The 20864-nt window shown below is 41.3% G+C and overlaps 1 protein-coding gene across 8 annotated transcripts in view; it reads right to left on the minus strand.

Moving 5' to 3' along the window:
* Positions 1-20864, minus strand: part of IL1RAPL2 (interleukin 1 receptor accessory protein like 2) — a 372128-nt gene that overhangs the window by 95307 nt on the left and 255957 nt on the right. For all 8 annotated transcript variants that reach the window (XM_057425174.1, XM_057425177.1, XM_057425171.1 and 5 more), the window contains one exon: positions 10556-10630. In XM_057425174.1, the coding sequence (XP_057281157.1) occupies positions 10556-10630 (75 nt within the window). The remainder of the gene's footprint in view (positions 1-10555; positions 10631-20864) is intronic.

Below are 20864 nucleotides of genomic sequence, written 5' to 3' on the forward strand. Positions count from 1 at the left end.
CAGGTTTCTTACTGCATACAGTGCAGTCTCTCTACAATTTAGTTTCCAAAGCGAGTAAAGCATGAAAGGCAGATGCATTCAGATGAAATTAAATCACCAATATCCACTTCACGTACAAATGAAACTGTTTGCTTACTCTATATGCATTCACTTCATTGGGGCAAATGCTCAAATATTCCAACAAAGCAGTTTTCTGCCTGCGATGTTTATTAATATCAACAATTTGAACGATAGGCTGCAGAATGTTAGTTATAAATTTAATTTCAAATTCATCAATGCAGACCAGGAAATCATTAAAAGAGTTAACAGTAATGTAATCAGGAAACAGAAAGCTTGATTTGATCAGCCAGCCCAATCAAAGCAGCTTTACTTTTGAAATCCTGCATATTCAGGGCTTAGCAACAAACTATTCAAAATAGTGTGTCAAGTCCAGAAGCATTTATAGAACGTGTTCGAGGAAAGATCCACACAGACAATCTTTCCTTTCACACAGAGGCAAAATTCACAGAATACATTACGAGGCCCTGAGTGACATGGTTTAGTGGTGGTAGATTGTCAGTCCCAGGCTAACAGTTGGACTTGATAATCTTAAAGGTCCTTCCGACCTAGTTGATTCTATGATTTGCTATTATTTACTTAGCTCACTAGCACTGAAAAGTACACCAACATACCAGTTTTGTTTTGTTTCTAATAAAAATGACTGCAGCTTAAGTATTTAAATTCTCAACTCAAACCACTGAGCTTGATCAGAGAAACATGGAAAATGCTTTCAGTTTGTAAAGAATTAGGTAACACTTGACCAGTAAAGCATGAGGCACCATTTGCAAACTTCAGCACTGAGGTTATAGCAGTGGCATATGTAGTTCACTTACATTTTAGACTCTGCTAGATATAACATGACATTTACTTATGGCTTTTAATTAATGCAGTATGCAAGACCGTCACTGAAATTTGTATTTGAGCAATATAAAACATCGCTCAAAGAATTAAGTGCTTAATCCTATACTCCTCTGAGCTGAAGTAACTACACACCTGACTGTGCACCAAAGAGATCTCCCTGCATGTTTTCATGACTAATCATATTCATTTGTTCATGGGAATAGGGCCAAGCATTTCAAAATTAATAAGCTTTCCATATAGTGTAAGCAGCTAACAAGAGCATACTCAGTACTAGAAAGTTACAGTCATCATTTAATGTGAGGCTGGTCTGTCAAACTAAAATGTGTGGTAGAAAACAGTGTGCCTCTATCGCTTTTCCACAGATTATTCCTTTTTGTATTTTTACTTTCCAGCTGATTAGGGACACTGACAAGTCATGTAACATGGATCTTCAGTAGGTAATAAAGGTATCTCTTCATTTCAAGACAAATCTTGCTTTGACTCTTTCATTTGGTCTTCATTGGACTGAAATGTCTAACATGAGTACAGTAAATCAACCCAGGTCTAATGGTCAAAGTTCAATTACCCAGTACAAGCTATTTGTTCTGTGGGACAGAAACGAACACAAGGGTATCGAGGATGAAGTTAAAAGCAACATTTATCAAACATGGATTAAATGAAGCAAAGATTCGGTGAGCAGAATTCCATCTTATTTCTTTTGAAGGACTCCGACAGCTTTGATTTTCACAGCCTCTAAGATCATGACATCACAATATTGAAATTTTAAGAAATAAATAATTATGCCATGACTCTTCATTTTCTCCACTGTTGCCTTTGGAACAGATTACAATTTTCTATTATTTTTCAGTGAAGAAGGAAAAATCACAAGAATGGTTAGCTGAGGTTTTAATCTTTGCTGCCCACTGCACCGCAGCACTGTGATGCATGACCCTGACCTTTCGCAGCCTGGTATATTTTGACTGTTTGCCCACTCAGCTCCATCCCTACATTTCAGTGAGGCCATAAACAAGAAATGTGGAATGGCATGCCCAGCAAATCACAGAATGCTGAAAAGGTCAAAATAGCAGTGCCGAATGTTTCTACTCTGTAATTTACAGAATATATGAGGCATTTACAGCCTAATAACTCATTCACATGACAAACACTGTAAAGAGAATGTAAAATGGCAGACCATGAATTCCTTCCAGTGACAGTGTTCCTAACAAGCACAGAAAAGGATGCAAACTTTGCCCTGTGGTTCTCTTTTCTGAAACGTTAATATTGCCTGACTTTCAATGAACAAGAGCATATGTCTGTGGACTGTGCAGTCAAAAACTCTGTGTTTGCAGTCAGGCTCAGAATCCAACAGGCAAGGTCCCTGAGGAGAAAGTCCTGGTCAAAGCCTTCCTGATCTGTACTCCTTCTTGCCCTTCTCAGGGCATTTCCCCAGTACGAGGTGATTTTATTGTCACAACATTCCTGGAAACTAGAGAAGTACTTTCTTCACTTCAGAAGAAGAAAGTCCTGGCCAAGGTCAGGAGAACAATAGCAGAACAACCCCCCCACAGCTCTTATTAACAGCCCTGATCCCCTGCTCTCCCCTATGACCATCTCTTGAACATAATTTTTGCAGAAACAAATTGTGTCCATTTCTCAGACACGCATCAAATGCTGTAAATGTAGAAACCAAACAAGACACCCTTTAACCAAGCTCAGCACAGCTGCATGTCTGTGGCAGTCGTAGTGCTAGTTGTACTCGTTAATGACAGCTCAGTCCTAGTGAAGTGCTGAAGATGTTATGCCCTGCACACCCCTATGCACATCACCACCTTCAGAGAAAGCTTTACTGGTGCAAGATGATTTCAGACATTCTTCACTCATAAGCTAGATAATGCCTTTGAATGGCTGTAAGCCAGGGCATAGCGGAGTGTTTCTTCTTTGCTAATATCTTGAAAAAAGAAACCACAACAGATTCATCTCTAGTGTTGCTGTTTCAAACCAAACTGCAAGGACATGTATCTGACATCAATTCATCCATTTTTTTTCTATAGATTCATTTTATCCTCAGAATTATACATAAGATCACTCAAACAGCCACTGAAATTGACGTAATCAATGAACAGTTTATAGAAGAACAAAAAAAACTTGGGAAGCGCCAAATCTTCCTTTCTGGCATATCTGTGCCAATCCCACGGATCTCAATGGATGTAAAATCCAGGATCAATAGCAAGATTTTGGCCCCGTCTTTCCAGGTCCATTAAGACAAAGAAATAAGCGTGCCAATAAACTGCTCTCTGTTTCACAGATACAAATCTGCATTAGCTATACAAATGCAAAACAAGTGTGGATTTACACCAACTGAACAACAGATCCCAACCTCAAGTCTCTGAAGTACAGCATTTTACCATCATCCCCAGGAGAAGCAGTGATATTACCAACACACCAAATTAGCATCAAAGCATTAATGGTAATACACTTAGGGTATTTAGGGAACTACTTCTAAACAAACGCCAGACAATTTGTCTCTAATATTCCTTGCAGACAAGTACAAAATGATTTTAACAGATGCAGGTCTTGCCTCCTTTCATACAGGCACGTATGGCTGAAATAGCTGTGGAGCTGTATCTGGAGCTGTATCTGGAGCTTCTGCTGCAGAGAAAGGCAGGTCCTAAAGAACAGCCCCTTGATTCCTCTTACTTTCCTAGTAAAAATTGCTCTTTTGTGTATTTCTGTACAGGAACATGAAGCTTTTGATATTACAGTCTGTACTGTTGGGATGAAAAATTTTCCAGCAGTGAGTCTGGGGTCATTTACACAGCGAGTCTGTAGCCTCTTGAGGGGAAGGGAATAGCGTGTGAGGTTTGATCTCCTGTGGAAAGAAGGGAAAGATGTCCTGGTGTATCTGTGGGAGGAGGTGGGTGTAGTGGAGAGCCCTGGATGGCTGGAAGAAGGTATGGAGGACATAACAGTGAGGGTACCAGCTTGCTCCTCCAGACAGCAACAGTGCATGAGGGACATGGCTGCGAGATGAGAGTGCAGCAAGGGGACAGCTGGGAATGAAGGGGATTGTTTTTTCCTGTGTTGGGGTGGAGGGGATGCAAAACACACATTTTCTTTGCCTTCAGTCCAACCTCCTCTCTGCTCTGTCATTCAGTGCACACAGACCTATATCTCTGCTACGGGGGTAGGGGTTATTCCACCCAGACAGAATAAGACAGCAGGATATGATCTGAGGTAAGACTCTTATGCATCGCACCTGCAGGCCTTGCACAAGGGAAAAGCAACTGAGTCTCTTCAGACAACCTTCAGTTTCCTGTCTGTACGGTACTCACTTGGATGGTGCACCAAAAGCCACTACTTCACTTAAAATAGTATTACTTTTACTAGTATTTACAGACTATTCTGGCAGGAAAAGGAGCTATATCTTCAAAAGTTGGATTCAGAAGGAAAAAAAAAATGAAAAGAAAAAAGAAAAAAGAAAAGGTACTGCTGATTATTGCTGATTGTGATTGCATTTCCCACGCAGAACAAATGCAGTGCACATACAGGTAAATATAATCTCCTACCAAGGCTGCTCTTTATCAGATTCTAGTTTCATACATTTATCATTTTGTACTGATGGATCCATTAGGTGAAATCAAAGCTGAGATCCTAGTTAATTATCTCAATTAGAGCTTTTTATTTTTGGAAGACACAAAGAAGGAGGGATCTACATCAAAACCATCAGGCATTCTCGGAGAATGGGCAAAGAGAACGGGAAATTCCCCTTCTTTTCACCCTAAGAGAAGGGACATCCAATTTGATGGTCAACAGTACCTACACAAGGTATTCCCAGGAAAATCCTCCAGAATCTAATCAGGTGATCAGCTTTCAGCAGAGTCAGTCTAAACATGCTCTGTGGTGACTCTGGCACCAGCTGCGAAAGCCCAGCATAACTGTGCCCTCATCTTGCTCACACTGCACTCTCAGAACTCCTTGAAGATGTGTATCTGGGCTGCCACCACATTTCACACAGACCAACAAGAGCTCCAACTCTCAACAGAAAAGCAGGGAAAAAAATAATAATAATAAAAAATCTAAAATTTGCAGCTCTGTCTCCTCCTTGCCCTCTAATGATTAATTTCATCCTCCACAAACATCCATTCTTGCTCTCAGCTTCACCTTTTTCTCAGTTCAGCCTCTTTGCTCACTCAGAGCCCATCTGTGTCAGGTCACCTCTGATTCCTCAAGGTTTGTCTCTTCTGTGCTGCCCCAGCTGAGCAGAGGGAGCAGAAGCAGTGCAGGGAGAGAGGGCTACTGCCCTCCAACAGGTGCAAAGCTCTGGATTTGGCCAAACTCACAGAAACCCAGATCTTGATCTGAGATCCCCTGCTAAGCCCTAGGCTGGAGAATGCCTGGTGGGAACTGAGGGAAAGAAAGGCAGGATAGCATGTAGCTACCAGCATTTAAAATAACCTGTTTTTCATTATGTTCCTGCTACAGTCTTGAGCAGCTGTCATCTGTGATCATTTAAGCAAAGAGCAAATGGAAAGGCGGTGCACAACACTTGGAGGCCTGACCATGGGAGTGTGTGTGAGTGCTCTTTCCACACTGCAGACACACTAATGAGAATTCCTCCCCAGGTTTTAAATAACTTGCTCTGTTAGAATTACTTTCAAATTTTCTGTATTGCTCTTTGTCCAAGAACACCACCCTATTCAGAGGTTTATCAAATACCTGTATCTTGAAATACAAAGAAAGCATGATGTGATCAGCAAGTCAGTAATGACAGACACTGCTGGACGGTCTCAAACAGACAGGCTTGGTATGAAATGGATGTCTCCAAAATACCTTCCAGGTTTTTTTTAATCATTATTATTTATTTTTAAAAGAAGAGGGATCTAAATAAAAACTAGACCGTGACCAATGAATGTAGTATCTTAAAGCTGTCAGGAAGTGCATGCATTTTCACTCTCAAATGACTTCTTCCAGCCTGTGCTTCAAATACAAAGGGCCTTCCCCCCCCCCCCCCCCCCCTTTTTTTAAACTACTTTTTTTCAATTCCCACACCTGTCAGCAGATGGAACATGGCCTATTCCCTTGTGCTTGTTTTACAGTAGCTGTATTGATCTGCTTAATAACTACTCCCAATGAACTGCACTGTTAAATCTCTTAGAAACAAGATCTTTCTGAACAGGTCAGCTATCAGCAAAAATGACAATCCTCACAGACTATGTGTTTTCTTTCCTCAGCATCTTTAGAAGCAGAGAAACTACATGATAAGAGTTAAACCCCTTAAAATTTTCTCTGTTCAGTAAAAGAATTAACAGATGTTTCTCACTTTGTTTTCCAAGACTCTTGCTACATTGAGTAAGTGCCTGAAAACAAAATGAGTACATAATCGAAAAGCAAATGATACATTAATGATGTATTCAATTAATATGGACTCAAACATGCAAACACTCATTCCAGTCTCCACTAACTCATTCGTAAGGAAAACATTAACACACGCTGCAAGAATTGACAGACAGACTTGGCTTCTATTTTGATACTGTATTTTCAGCCTTTTTTGATGCTTTGTGACCAGACAAGTGTAAAACAGCAGCCATGGTGCACACTGGATGATGCTGGGAAAAGTTTATACAGAGGCTAGCTAGCTACAGCTCCTGCAACATCCTTACAGAACTCTGTCCAGCCAAGAATCAGCAGAGCACAGATGTGCTTCCTGTCTTCCGCAACTGCTTATGCCCCTTCCATGCTGCTTTTACACCAGCTGAGGGCTGGCAGTGCAAAAACTCACAGCAACCTATCTGATGCCACTGATCAGATTTTGGCTTTTTCATGCTTCCAGAAATGTGCAAAGGAGTCAGTTCAGAGAAGAAACCTACCCTGTAATCACATAATCAAAGCACAGATGACTGGTTAGTTTTCTTTCCATGGCCTCAAAGCACTAGGAGTGAACAAAGTTAGCTGGAGAAGAATTTTTAAAAGTGTATTAAGAAATCAGCAGAGTGTTGTTATCTTGAGACCTACAGCACAGCATGCTTCCCCCTTACTGCAGAACAGCTGGACAGGGAAATAGATAGCACATCTTTAAAATTTAATGCACCACACAGAGCCTAGAGACTTTTGAGGTTTTGATCTTTACTTCCCTAAATCACCTAAGGAGTTTTCTAACCTCAGGGATTTGCCATGAACAATCCATGCACATGCTTAGGTTTACACCGTCAATCAAAGCAACTGCAAGCTCCTGCTCTAAAAAGACTCGGGGTCTTTGAACAACTACTTTGAACCACAGCGGTATGAGCTTTTATAAATTCATGTTCAGAGCTTTGCATGGGAGACAGTCACAATTTACTAACAGAGTCTGTAGTAGAGTGTTATGGCTCAAAACTCTTCAAATGAAGTATTAAGGGCCTTCTGCTGAAGCCACATAATCTCCTGGGCAGAAGACTTGTATGCATTTTGGCTCATACTAACACATTTGATTTTAATGTTACAAAGACAACTCAGAGATATCTTTTTTCAGGAGGAACATGAGACTGTTAGATCAATGTCATATCTTTGCAAAACTACATAAAGAATAGTATGAATAAATATTACTTGTTAAAACCAAGATACAATAAGATTAAATGTGCCGCATCCTGTGCTATCAAGGACCATTGCTACACTGACCCCAAAGCAAAGAGCTGAAAACTAAATAAAAGGGTGTTTTGTTTTGTTTTTATGACAAGGAAGCAGCAAATGAACAATAAAAAAAAAAAAAAATCTGTCATTATTTTCTAGGTCGGCCCAGAGATGAAGTGATTATCTGACCTGGTAAAGCATCCAAGACAGTGAAATTGTTTTGGACTTTTTCTCTAGTCCTCTGGGATGCTCTTCTGTCCTCCTGTCAACCTTCCTCTCTCTGGCTCTGTTTCTCCAGCACAAGCAAATAGAGAAAAAAAGGGAAAAAGCAAATTCCAGTTTCTGCTTCTCTCTGCCCTTGACAGGTTGGTTTTGATCTCTGTCACATTCCAAGGGAAACAGAAAAAGCAAAAAGTACATTCATGTTCCTAAAGAACAAGGCAGGCTCTGGACCATGTTTGAAGCCTGAAGGAGCTCTTTTATCCACTGTCAATAAGAGTTGTGCATGTCTATTTTCATTTGAGTCTTCTTATAAAAGCTGAGAGCCAAAAGGTGAATACTGAAGTCTGCAACGAGGTCAAATAAGCTGCTAAATAGTTAGGCCACTGCTTAGAGTTTTGGCAAGATTTTGCACTGCATTGTGCTAATTATTAAGGATAAAGATAGCAAATAATTATTAATCTCCTCTGCTTATAGAGCAAAGAGAGCTATTTAAAGATTAGTTTTCTAATAGAAATCTAAAATAATCTCTGAAGAACAAGCAGATGGATTAAAGTCCATTTGTTTTTTAGTGTAGTGGAATGTTCATATATGTAGAACCTCCGATAAAGCTTTTTTTGTATATTGGGCGGTTTGACTTTATGGGCTAAAGACCCTGTAAGACATGGAAACTGTGCTTTGGTTTGTAATCAAATCCTGCAGAATGTCTCCTGTTCAAAGCTCCTAGGAGAGCTTTCAAAAGAGCATTCCAGCAGATGACCTAACATATAACTTTCTTCTCTATTCCTTTGCTGCAGTTGAGTGATTCACTTTCCTGCAAAGCTCTAGTACGTGGGGAGGCTCTGAGCATATTGCAGAGGTCAGCACAGCCCCCCAGCCCCAAGTGCAGGTGGCGTCCACAAGATGAAGGGACTCCCTGAGAATTTTCTAGCTCTGTTTGCCGTTTAAAATCAGGAGGGAAAACAATTCCCTTTACTGTACGTTAAAGAAATATGTTCAGGTTCTTTCATGGCATTAATCTTTTACACATAATATGAATATGGTTTAGTGGCAATAACCAAACCCATTAACATATCAGAAAAGATGCATCATATGTAAATTCCCTGATCTTAGGGGACATCTAATGGATTACATTCCAGCATATAAAGATGCAAGATTTATATTCCCCTCTAGAGATATTCCAAAATCCTATTACCAAGACCCATCTCCTCCAAGGAGAGGAAGGGATTTGTTTGTTTTAATTTCACTTTTTTTTTAAAATCAAACCTCAGTCACAACAGAGTGCTTTTATGCAGGAAAAAAATATAAATAAAAAGAAGAAATCACTGCAAAAACAACAGAGTCCCGATGGAACAGGTGAACTTTGAAGAGAAAACAGAAGATGGAATAAAAATACAGGAAACAGATGTATACTCTTTGAGCGCCTTTATTACACAGATGTATGCAGGGACAGTTTGCTCCCAAATGAAATCATTGGAAAGTTGACTGTTAAGCAACTGAATTCAGCCTTTTGGGCTAATCCAAATTTCAATGAGCATGCTTTGCTACTAATTCTGGCTTTTGACTATGGCTTCAGACCTGTTTTGTGTTTTCCTCTTCTAAGGCCAATTTCTGCTCAGCTACAGACACACGAGGCCGGTGAGTGGAACCTGACTACACACATGCATGCCCGTCTGCAGAACTCATCTGGCACTGGCCCCTTCTCACATCCACAGCTGTCTTTCCTGTACAAGCCCTTACAGACTCCCAAGTCAATCCACATACACAAGAAAGTTACTCTTTAAGACTGGCTAAAGTCACATATGATTCATATGTTCACCACAATTCAAGGATCACATTCATGAATACAAGCTCCATTTCTACATACTTTCAGAGCATCTTAAGCACTTCACTGAAATCGTTAGGCACCTGTTTTAAGCATGTGCCTTTGTACTCGGCTCATGTAGGACCCCGTAGGGTTTCACAAACAGCTTTACCACAATGTTAACAGCCCACTTAAAATGCTTCATTCTGAACTTGCTTGACTTCAAACACCATTCCATCACTGAATCCTAACCAGCTTTGGTATAAAAGGAAAATGAGAGTCAGACTCAAAAAAAAAAAAAATGCCACAGCTTCAGCATAAAGTAAATAATACACATCTGCAGCACACCTCTTGCCATTTAAGTTCAGGGCACCACAGTCCTCAACAGCAACTTCAATTCTGCCTCTCCAAATGAGAGATCTACTTTCAAGGAACTGAAAGAAAACCTCTGGAACTTCAAAGCTGAGCAGTTCTTTCAGCACCAAGGTGCACCGCAGTTCCTCAAGGTTAGCAGAACTCTCCAACATTAGAGTTTCTCAACATTAGAGAAAATACAGGCTGCCAGGTGAGACTGGAGATGTACATTCACAGAAGAATATAAAACAGGAGCGAGAAAAGCACACAAAAGCCCTTTCTGATAAACATTCAGAACAACCTGAAAATGCACCAAAAAAAAAGTTTTACATCAACTTTTAAAGGAATTAGCACTTCTTTTACGAGGATATTTGTCTTAGATAGGGTGAACATCAACTGATCAATACAGCACCAATGTAGACATACATTACTCTATCAATCGTGTATTAACAAGAGCAGCAGCACTTTGTATTTAATACCCATTGTAACCAATTAGTACTGCCATCCCCTGATGTTACAGAAGTTCATTCCCTTAAATTGCCATGGAAGTAATTTCTACAGTTATAAATGAGAAGCTGCAAATTGATTTGCATGTAATAACAGTATCACTAAACCTTTCTTACCACGTTCAATTTTTCCCATCTGCTACCAGAGTGGAAGTTTAGGATCTATTTATCCCAGAAGGGGACTTACCCAGCTGGACATCTATAACAGTTGGCTGGTTCTCTATGGGGAACAATGGCTTTGGAGGTTTGTCCGTGAGTAAAGCTAGAAAAGAAAATGAGAAACTGTAATTGAAAAATTGAGACCAATGACTGCAAAAGAAAAGCTCTCTCACATAAGCAATCAAACGTTTGGACACTTGATGGCATATAAACTTACATTAAATAATACAGCTGTTACACTGCCAATGAGTTACCACTTTGCTAGGGGCTGTGGTGGCCCCACTGACTACACAGAAATGAGTTATTCAGAGAACTACATTTTTAAAACATCAAAACAAACTCCATCTCCCACTTTTAATCTACATATAACTACATCAAACATTTTAGATTCTCACCTTGCAAAGTTAACAATTAATTTGAAATGCCAATCAAATATACTTCAGTGTGACCAGTCCCAAAACAGTATTTAGATGCTCAAAGAAAACTTGCATGTACAACCCCAGGAGTTCACACCTAGCCTACACTCCCACCCACCCACGTGGGGCACCTGGGCCTCTTCTCAAAGCCTGAGAGAGGACCCTGCCTTGTGTGATACAGAAGGGTTCCCCTGAGAGCAGGAAAGTGAAAGCACCTGGTTCTGCCAGGTGACTGCTCTAGTCAGTACGACAGCCACAGACATACAACAGGCTTTGTGACCTGCTTTGAGAGCTTAGTGACAGACAGCGCAAATAGGTTTTGTGAGTTGAGGCTAGCTTGACATAAATGACTGAGTATTCCTGGAGATCGGAATAACTGGTTTTAATTAAATACAGCATGTTGCACCACATGAAATTAAACTTTTCAAACTTACTTCAAAGCCTTTTCAGTTGAAATTCAGCACCTGAAATTACTTGATCTGTTTGCAAAAATGAACTTGCATTTTTCAACAGAAGGCTAAAGCAAAATTGCTCTGATATCCTCAGAAGCCTCAGCATTTTGACAGGAAACAAGTCTACTCAGAGGTTCATTTGCTCAAGCTGATGCTGCCCATGGCTGGGGCACCAGGTCTTCCTGAACCAAGCACATGGAGCTTAAGCTCTGCAAGCTTTTAGCCTGCTTCCAAGCCAGGCTAGCACGCAGGGGAGACACCCCAGCCTGCTTCACCATGAGTCAATGGTCCAACACACCTTCCCCAAGGCTTTAAAACAAGCTGGCTGAGTGGCTGAAGCAGAGGTGCAGCAGTCCCACCTCTGATTCACATTAGTTTCACTAATGTGGCTTTGATAACCTGCTATCAAATGACAGCTGTGTAAAATCAGAGATAGCCAAATCATGCTGCTACCAAAAAACCCCATAAAAATCATAAGCCTACAAAACATTTTTATATCTACAGAAAAGGACAGAGATTGTATTACAGAAGATGTACTGAGATATAACTGTTTGATTCTGCTTTACAGTTAATACTGTTTTTTAACTCCTTAAGCAGCGATTGCCAGCACAATCCACTTCCTCAGTACCATGTAAATGAAAATGTGGTTCCTTCCATGCTTTACTTACCACAAAACAGGCATTTTGGTAACAAGCCAGCTGCTAGCATCTCAGATCAACATCATGCGTGTTTGTAAGAATTCCTTATAACAGTTCACCCACAAGGACAACACAAGCAACCTCTGCAGTGATTTCAACAGCATAAGAACCACAAGCAGGACTCAGAATGAAAGATACATGGGAAATTCTGTTAATGAGAATTCAGCATTTCAAATATGCTCATATAGTGCAAAGTCACAAGACTGACCCAGAAGTAATATCAAGGCTACCTGTACAACTGCATTACTTGGGGATTAGCCCATGAGCAGAAAATTTCTGGCAGAAACAAATAATGAATTTGCTATACTAATGCACCTAAGTCATCTGGATGTCATTAGAGAATAAGACAAAAGTGCTGCCAAACCTACATATGTAATCACAGTCTAACTACTTGCTTTTTAAAGAGTTTCAATCCTAACCAAAGCTGAAAACTTCTGAGTTTTGGGCATCAAACCCAAGGGACTTTGGAACACATTGACCGATTATTTTTTTAAGCAATGTATGCTTTTAAATATCAGTTTAGAAATCTTCCAGCAAAAAACTTTCCAGACACTTATTCATAAAATTCCACTGCATCCAAAGGCAGCTAGATACCTCTTTCTCCAACTTCTCCACAAATTCCACCCTAATTCAAACAGTTTTTCGCATGAAGGTCACTCCTGTCTCCAGCAAAGCTCATTCCCAACACTGCAGGAAAAAAGTACATTCTCCAGGAAGTCCCAATACACTGATAGCCAGAACATTCGGTAAGTGGAAACATGAGAGCAAGAGTACATTTTCTGTTCAACAACTATAAGAGCTCTGCTTTTCTTACACTCCAATTCCTCACATGAAAATGCCCTGTCAATAAATAGTAAGTTAGCAAGAAGCAAGAGCCACTAGACTAGAATTACATTAGCTGAACTGTAACCTGCTGCCATCGAGAAGATGAACCTCTTCATATGTATTGCTTGTCATTTCCTTTCAACTCATCACAGAAAATTAGAGGTAGCATCATCTGGCGCCGACATCTGCTGAGGGAGAACCTCATCACTAGAGTCACAACCTGACAATATTGCTTTTCTGCAATTTTGGGTTTGGTTTCTTTATTGGGGTTGGTTTCTTTACTGGCTTTTATAGTGTCTAGGCACAATTCCTCATAATGCCTGCCAGAAGGAGACAGGAAAAGGAAGTATTACAGAGGTTTTAAAACTTTAACAATGTCCTTAACTGCCCCTGTGCAACTGAGGTCAGTGACTGCTTCAAGGAAAGAGCCAAAAATTTTAGAAAATGCATTTTGGCCTAGGAATTACACAATTGAGAGCTCTTAGAAGGCAACACGTTGGCCTGTATCTAAATGCAAGAGTACCCCACGTGCTCAGCACAGAGAGAAGGGCTACTGCTAGAGACATGCAGCTGTTTGCTGCAGCTTCCACACAAACCTGCTGCAAAATGTGCTGGAGAGAGTGGAAAGGTCCCAGCGGCCACAAAGGGGTTTGGGGATTTAATAATCGTAACAACAGAATCAGTCCCTTTGTTCAAACTAGGTCAGAACAAGCTACAGTCTCACTGACCCTTTCCAGGACTCCTTCAGGAGACATTAGGATGTGTTTAAAGGGGAATCCCAAGCCCCCCTAAACCTTGCATCCCAGCTGAATGTGCTCCCTTGTACTTTATGAAGAGCTTAAACAGAATTTCACATTCTGGTATATTACCAACACTTTTTTTAAGGCTGTTGTTGCTACCTTTATTTTTTTATTGTATTGTAACTTTTCATCTTTGGCACTAAGTTTTACTCCATGCGCATTGTAGGTCATGGAGAAAACTTGCTGGGGTAGCTGCATCCATGCTGTGCCAGTGTGCTCAGGCTTTCCTTGTTTAATGTGCTTTTCATATCCCATTCCCACCCATACCCCTTGCAACCCAATCTGATCATATCTCCCCCCCTTTCTCTTAGCTTTACTTGCAGTGTCTGGTTGTTTTCTAAATATGCTTCTGTACGTCGCATTTTAAATGGTTATATTTTGCCATATTGTTCTTGGAGAGCAATCATTATAATGAACTGGCAGCCTGTGAGAGCTCTTTACACAGGCACTGAAATGGGCCAAAGAGATTTTGAGTCTAGAAGGCAATCAACTGCTGACTCTTCAATGTCATCCGTGTTTACAGAAAACAAAAGCCACTTATTTTAGAGATCAGACATCAGATCACTTATTCTATGAAATTTGTGTTTCATACTTCTTGAACAGGAAGCCAGTACAAGATATTCTCAGCTATGATTTCTTTCATGATCTCTGGGCTTAACAGAAGTCCACAACCAACCTTTATTCAACCTCCCATTCCTCCAAGAGAAATGTCCTTAACTGTCAGAACAAATCATCAGAACAAAAAATCAGTTTTACAGGTGTGTGGCACCATTTCCAGCCTTGCTAGAAGTAGAAGCAGACAGAAAAATTAATGCTGTTACTGTATCAACCTGTCTTTAATAAAGGTGATAGTATTATGCACTCTCTTCTAATTCTTAATTTCCAACAAAACCACTTGAAATTAAACCACGGCAAACACTCTATTATTAAAGGTACAGAAGCACGTCTGCAAAGAAATATGACTAGATCTCACTGTCACAGGCCACCGCCCCTCCCTGTTCCTTCAGGCCCCTTGGAACATGCCATGCTCCTGGGCTGCTCTGAGCAACAATACTTAAATGGAGAAGCCATTAGAACAAGGACTACATTAATTCCCAAAACCAATAATTCCTCCTGCCACATCAGCAGACCTGCTTTTGCAAGATACAAAGTCTGTCAATGCAGTACACTAAGAGTTTCTATACCTTTACTTTCCATTCCAGGATTTCATTCCATGAACAGGCTGGGACAGGTTTGGCTGCATTTGTTTATGCCACTTTTCCTCCAGTCCTTCAGCTACATCTCTGACCCTCTGCCAACTAAACTGAAGGTCAACCATTTTTTGTAATTGAGAGATGGAAGAAGATACTATGACAACCACTTTGCTAGGAAGGGAAGAACAGTTTAGAACAGCAACACTGACGTTACAAATGGAAGAACCTAACCCTCTCCTGAGCATGACCATCAGCCCAAGATGAGATTGTTCAAAAGTACTAATGCTTGAATGTGGCCATCAAACACCACACACCTGCATACAAACTGTATCAGACAAGCCACTGTCCCCTGAGGGTTACAAAATACACAACGTAAAAGCTTCAGATGCATCTCAAGCTTCTGAGCTTTGTCCCAGGGTTACCACTGGGCATGCTACCTGGGACACTGATCAAAGTCACAGGTGCTGGATAACAAGCTGGAAAGATACTTCTTTATCCAGATGCACCTGGCAATACACATGCCTCCTGTAAGAGCCTGGCAGACACAGCCAGAGGCTGTTCTGCAGCCAGACTCTTGAAATGCCTTTTCTGCCTATGCTTACATTCACCCCCTTAGAAAGTAAAACCCAAACTTCAAATCAATAACCAAGTTGCTGTGATTTCAACAACACTTGTCATGTGTTTTTTTTCCAGAAGAGATTTAAAGCATTGTGTTGTACAAATCAATAGACTAATCTGATGCTCTGCAACTGCTCACCCAGGCGCGTCTTCTTTCCCAGGACGCATGATACTTACAGTCTCCCTCTTCCATAGGCACAAGGAATATGTTGTCCCAGAAGTGCCTCAGAAAAGCAGAGAAGAGACCTACAAAAGATTCGGTCCCTCCAATTAGTTACACAGTCAGCAGACAAGGGAGAGCACGACTTGCTGCACAGGGCAGTGTCTAGCTACCCACAGGACCTACTGAAGAGGAAGCAAACAGTCCTGAAGGAGCAGCTCCTGCTTCTAAGTGCCAATGCAGCGTAAGAGCTTAGATGCTCGTTTTTTCTCTCCACATCCTTACTGTTTCAAAAACGTCCCATTCCATATTCAAACACATATCTGACACACTAATGAGCTCTCCTGAAAAAGCACAAAGCAGTTGTAAACAAATTGCCATAGGATATCATTACTTAGGGAAAGCAATGATAACCACATAGAAGAACTACCAGGCATCTCAGTAAGCACCAGTTCCTTCACAGTTTATTTGACACAGCTCTATTTCCCTCCACTGTTTCCTACCTTGCCTCTGCAGCAGCCTGACCGTACTGTCCCCACTCCAGTCAGGCTTCTCTTATGGCAGTCACGGTGAAAGGCAAACAGCGCCAAGCTGTTGCTACAATGAACACAAGTCTTTTACCACAACTTCTGAGTGACAAAGCTAAACACAGCTTCTGAATTTAGTGCAGATCCCCTTCCTCTGTGCCATGCAAAGACATACTCAAGCCAATACGTATCACCTGTGCTCCAAGGACCTGAGTTGCTGCCACTGTTAAGCCAGTAAAGACTAGGGTCATGCACGGAATTCCAGCTGATTATGATTAGATGGCACTCTTTCTTGTGACTCAGAACAGCTGAAGGGTTTTCCAAAACAGGTAACTCCTAAGAGAGGTGAAAAGCAGTAGGCTAAAAAAGTTAGCTTGCATTTGGCTAACAACTGGTCAAATGCTGGGGAAGCGCTTTCTTCTTCTTTCTTGTGGTAAGTACCCAAAGCGCATTTGCTCTTCTATAATTTTGTTATTGATGTACCTCCTGGACATTTGTTCATGTAATTTGCAATGATGAAAGGAAGAAGCATCCAAATATGAAGCAGAATGCAGGGAATCTAACAAAATTGGTTCAAATCTTCTATGAGACAATTAATGCCAACCTACTTCCTTCAGTCAAAGGATCTGGCATTTTCCCCCCATTAATTAACATAAAGCCTCTAGTATCATTCAATCAAGAATCTGGCTAACCTTTTGACAGCAGAACTGATCTGTTTGAATAGCATCCTCTGGGGCAAATAGCAGTACGCCAAATCCTTCATCTGAAACTAGCTCTTTTCCAAAGTTAAGCTTTTGTTCACTCCTAGTTCAAATACACATGCTTCCAGGCATGACTTAGATCTTGGCATCTCAAAATCTTGGCAGTGACATTGCAACTTTCACACCATAGATGAAGATGGAACTAACTGCATGCAAAACGCTGTATCAGTCCTTTAACCAGAGGGTACACGTTGCTAAGAGAAGCTCAGCATTATACCTTTAAAAATCATGTACCTAAATCCCTTTGGCTCTTCTGAAATCCCAGCTTGTGCCAGCAGACTTGTCAATGGCTGACAGTAAAATGCTTCAGGGCTGACCTGCTACTGCTTTATTTTTAATGTTGATGCTTACACCTAAGCAAATGCGTGAGCCAATTGTGCAGATGTAAATGTAAATGTGACAGCTATAGTCTTGGCTGCCAGGGACCGAACTGTGCACTTGCAGAGTTAAAAGCCTGTCTGAAGAGTAAGGGTTCCCCCCTGGATGTATAATAAGTATACTTTATGGACTGAGCCTCTAACACATTCACCTGCAAGTCCACCTCCAGATCAGAAAAATTACTTTTCATTTTCTTGGCACAGACGTAAATTACCACACCGGGTAAAAAGCCGTGGAAATCCACATAAAGCAACTAATTCATAAAAATAAAAACTTTGTGAGACTGCTCCCCGATGAGCTGTATTGTAGGAGGTTTTACCAGTCAGTCAAAACATTCTTCAGCATTTGGCTACTGGGCTGCCTTTCCTTCACCACAGAATCAAGCTGACAGAATGACTGCACCTCCATCCATCATTTGCTTCAACAGAAACCAAGCCATTGTAACCAAACGTTGTCAAAGGATAAGTGTCTCCATCTTGAAAATAAACACTGAACACTTATTCTCAATAAACCGAAACTCAGAACTTGTATAGAAGCCAGGAGTCACTAGCCAGTGACAAAGAGTTTTTCTCTATTTATTACTATTTGAGCAGGAAAAGCACCTTTTGGGACAATGGGGTGAAAAGATACAGCAACTGGATGCCTCCTCCTCTGCCACCATCACCATCAATATAACTTTTTGAAAACTACCTAGGATGGAGAGTGCCTTAATGCACTGTTTGGTCTGCCTCTGTGGGACAACTTTCTGCAAGAAGGAGTGCAGCATTTTTATATTAGCAGTAAATAATTGGAATTCATCACATGCATTCTTTTTATGACACAGAAAGGACAACACAACCACAGCTTTAAGGAAGATGCTGTGTCCATGCTGAAATGCAGTTCACAAGGGACAAGAATGCTGAGGCACTCAAATGCTCTTGGATCATTATTGGCTTTGATTCTAACCCACTAAGTCCTCAATGATTTGGAACAGCCCCATGTTTGAGAGGTCGTACTACTGGCACCAAGAAGAAGCTGGCCATGACTGCAGTCCCCATGACTTTTGGACCAGTCAAAATTCTAAACACAAGCTGTGTCTGTCCTGTTCTTGGCACCTGCTCCAACAGTTCATGCTGCAGGCATGACCTTGCAGCCCATGGTAACTGTTTAGAACTAGTAAGAGCAGCTGGCAATGCCAGGCATGAAACCATTGCTGAACAAGTCTTGCTGACAGTCTTCTCACCTAAGATGTCCTCAACTACTTCGCTACTGCACACAGGATGCTATCACAGTGCATGGAGATAGCCAAACTGCTTTGGAGAAAAGAGCAGGAGTACCAGATACTAGGTGAACTCTGCTGAATTCATGGAAATGTTAAGAAAAGTAGAACTGAACTAGATTTTGGCGTTCGGATCTTCCAGTTTTCAAATTTGTGCAGGACCTTCTTCCCATTTCTTACAAGGCAATAAAGTCATGTAGCACTGAAATGGTAAGATGCTGGTGGAACTTCTGCAACAGAAAATGACTGAGGACGACTCTGGTGAAGTGGAATAGAAACAATAGCACAGATTGCACATTACTGAAGCACAGATGGCAAAATCCCACAAGGTGCCCATCACAAAGTAATTACAACAGGCTGAACACTTAACACTACTGCAGCATACATGTTAAACACCAGTGGCAGCTGACTGTTAACGCATCTCCTGATGTGAAACACTTGGTGACACGAATGGTATGGATTACTATCGGTACTGTCACTAGAGTCATTGCGAGGTGGGTGCTGGAAAGTAGAAGAGTTCAGTGCTAGCAGGGCTCTTGCTGTACTGATGCTATCCAGTTTCCTCACTCGTACACAACACACCTTTCTTTTCACTGCATTTCTAAATTTCATAGCTTGGATTACATTATGCATGATCATTTTATTCCTTTCCTATATGTGGATCATACAGCTTTCTTTTATGAAATAGGTGTGAGTTTCATCTGAAGTAGAGGAGAAAAAAAAAAAGTGTAATAAATTGTTACTAAATATAAATTGCATTTCCCTGCAATATAATTCAGGAAAATCTCAAATGGAGTGTGGTTTATTTAATGATCTGAGTGTATTTAACACAAAGGACACATCATTTCATCTGCACTCAAAATGTTTCTCTTGGACTCTGAGCAGAAATAAGATGCTTGAAATTACCCTCTTTTTCAAGGAGATCTGCAAAGAACATTTTATGACATTTTACGTTTTGGCTTTTTCAATTCTCTTTTCTTTCTCTCTTATAAAAAAGTAAAGAAGTGGTGACAGATGAAGCCAGATCCCATCATCCATCGTGAAGGGACAGCTGGAGACTTTGCATGCAAATGAAAGCTATCATTCTTGTCAACCTAAAGCCAGAGTACCAAAAGCTTGAAGTCCACAACCAATTCATAGTCCATGATCAATTTGCCTGCTCATGCACAGTGAACTACTGCCCCACAGCACAATCCCAGTAACATGAATTATCATGGAGTTGATTTTATGCAATGTTTTAATAAAACCCAAAGCAATCCATTATTCCCTGAAACTAAAATCCTTGTATTAAATATAGATCATAGAAACATAGAATGGTTTGGGTTGGAAAAGACTTTAAGATTATCTAGTTCCAACCCACCTGCCACGGGCAGACACATCTCCACCTTAGACTATGTTGCCCAAGGCTCTGTCCAACCTGGCCTTGAACACTGCCAAGGATGGAGCATTCACCACTTCCCTGGGCAACCCATTCCAGTGCCTCACAACCCTCACAGTAAAGAATTTCTTCCTTATATCTAACCTGAACCTCCCCTATTTCAGCTTGAAACCATTCCCCCTTGTCCTATCACTACAGTCCTTAATGAAGAGTCCCACCCCAGCATTCTTGTAGGCCCCCTTCAGATACTGGAAGGCTGCTATGGGGTCTCCTCACAGCTTCTCTTCTCCAGGCTGAACAGCCCCAACTTTCTCAGCCTGTCTTTATACGGGAGGTGCTCCAGTCCCCTGATCATCCTCGTGGCCCTCCTCTGGACTTGCTCCAACAGTTCCATGTCCTTCTTATGTTGAGGACACCAGAACTGCACACAATACTTCAAGTGAGGTCTCACAAGAGCAGAGTAGAGGGGCAGGATCACCTCCTTCCACCTCCTGGTGTCACACTCCTTTTGATGCAGCCCTGCACACAGCTGGTTTCTAGGCTGCAAGCACACACTGAAGCCAGCTCATGTTCATTTTCTCATCAACCAACACCCCAAGTCCTTCTCCAAAGGACTGCTCTGAATCTCTTCTCTGCCCAACCTGTAGCTGTGCCTGGGATTACCCCAACCCAGGTGTAGGACCTTGCACTTGGCTTGGTTGAACTTCATGAGGTTGGCATCAGCCCACCTCTCAGGCATGTTGAGGTCCCTCTGGATGGCATTCCTTCCCTCCAGGGTATCAACTGAACCACACAACTTGGTGTCGTTGGCAAACTTGCTGAGGGCGCACTCAATCCCACTGTCCATGTAGCGACAAAGATGTCGAACAGGAT

Source organism: Pezoporus wallicus, unplaced genomic scaffold (assembly GCF_028554395.1).
Source record: "Pezoporus wallicus isolate ANWC-B61680 ecotype Strahan unplaced genomic scaffold, APGP_CSIRO_Pwel_v1 scaffold_6445, whole genome shotgun sequence".
In the NCBI taxonomy this organism is placed as follows: Eukaryota; Metazoa; Chordata; class Aves; order Psittaciformes; family Psittacidae; genus Pezoporus; species Pezoporus wallicus.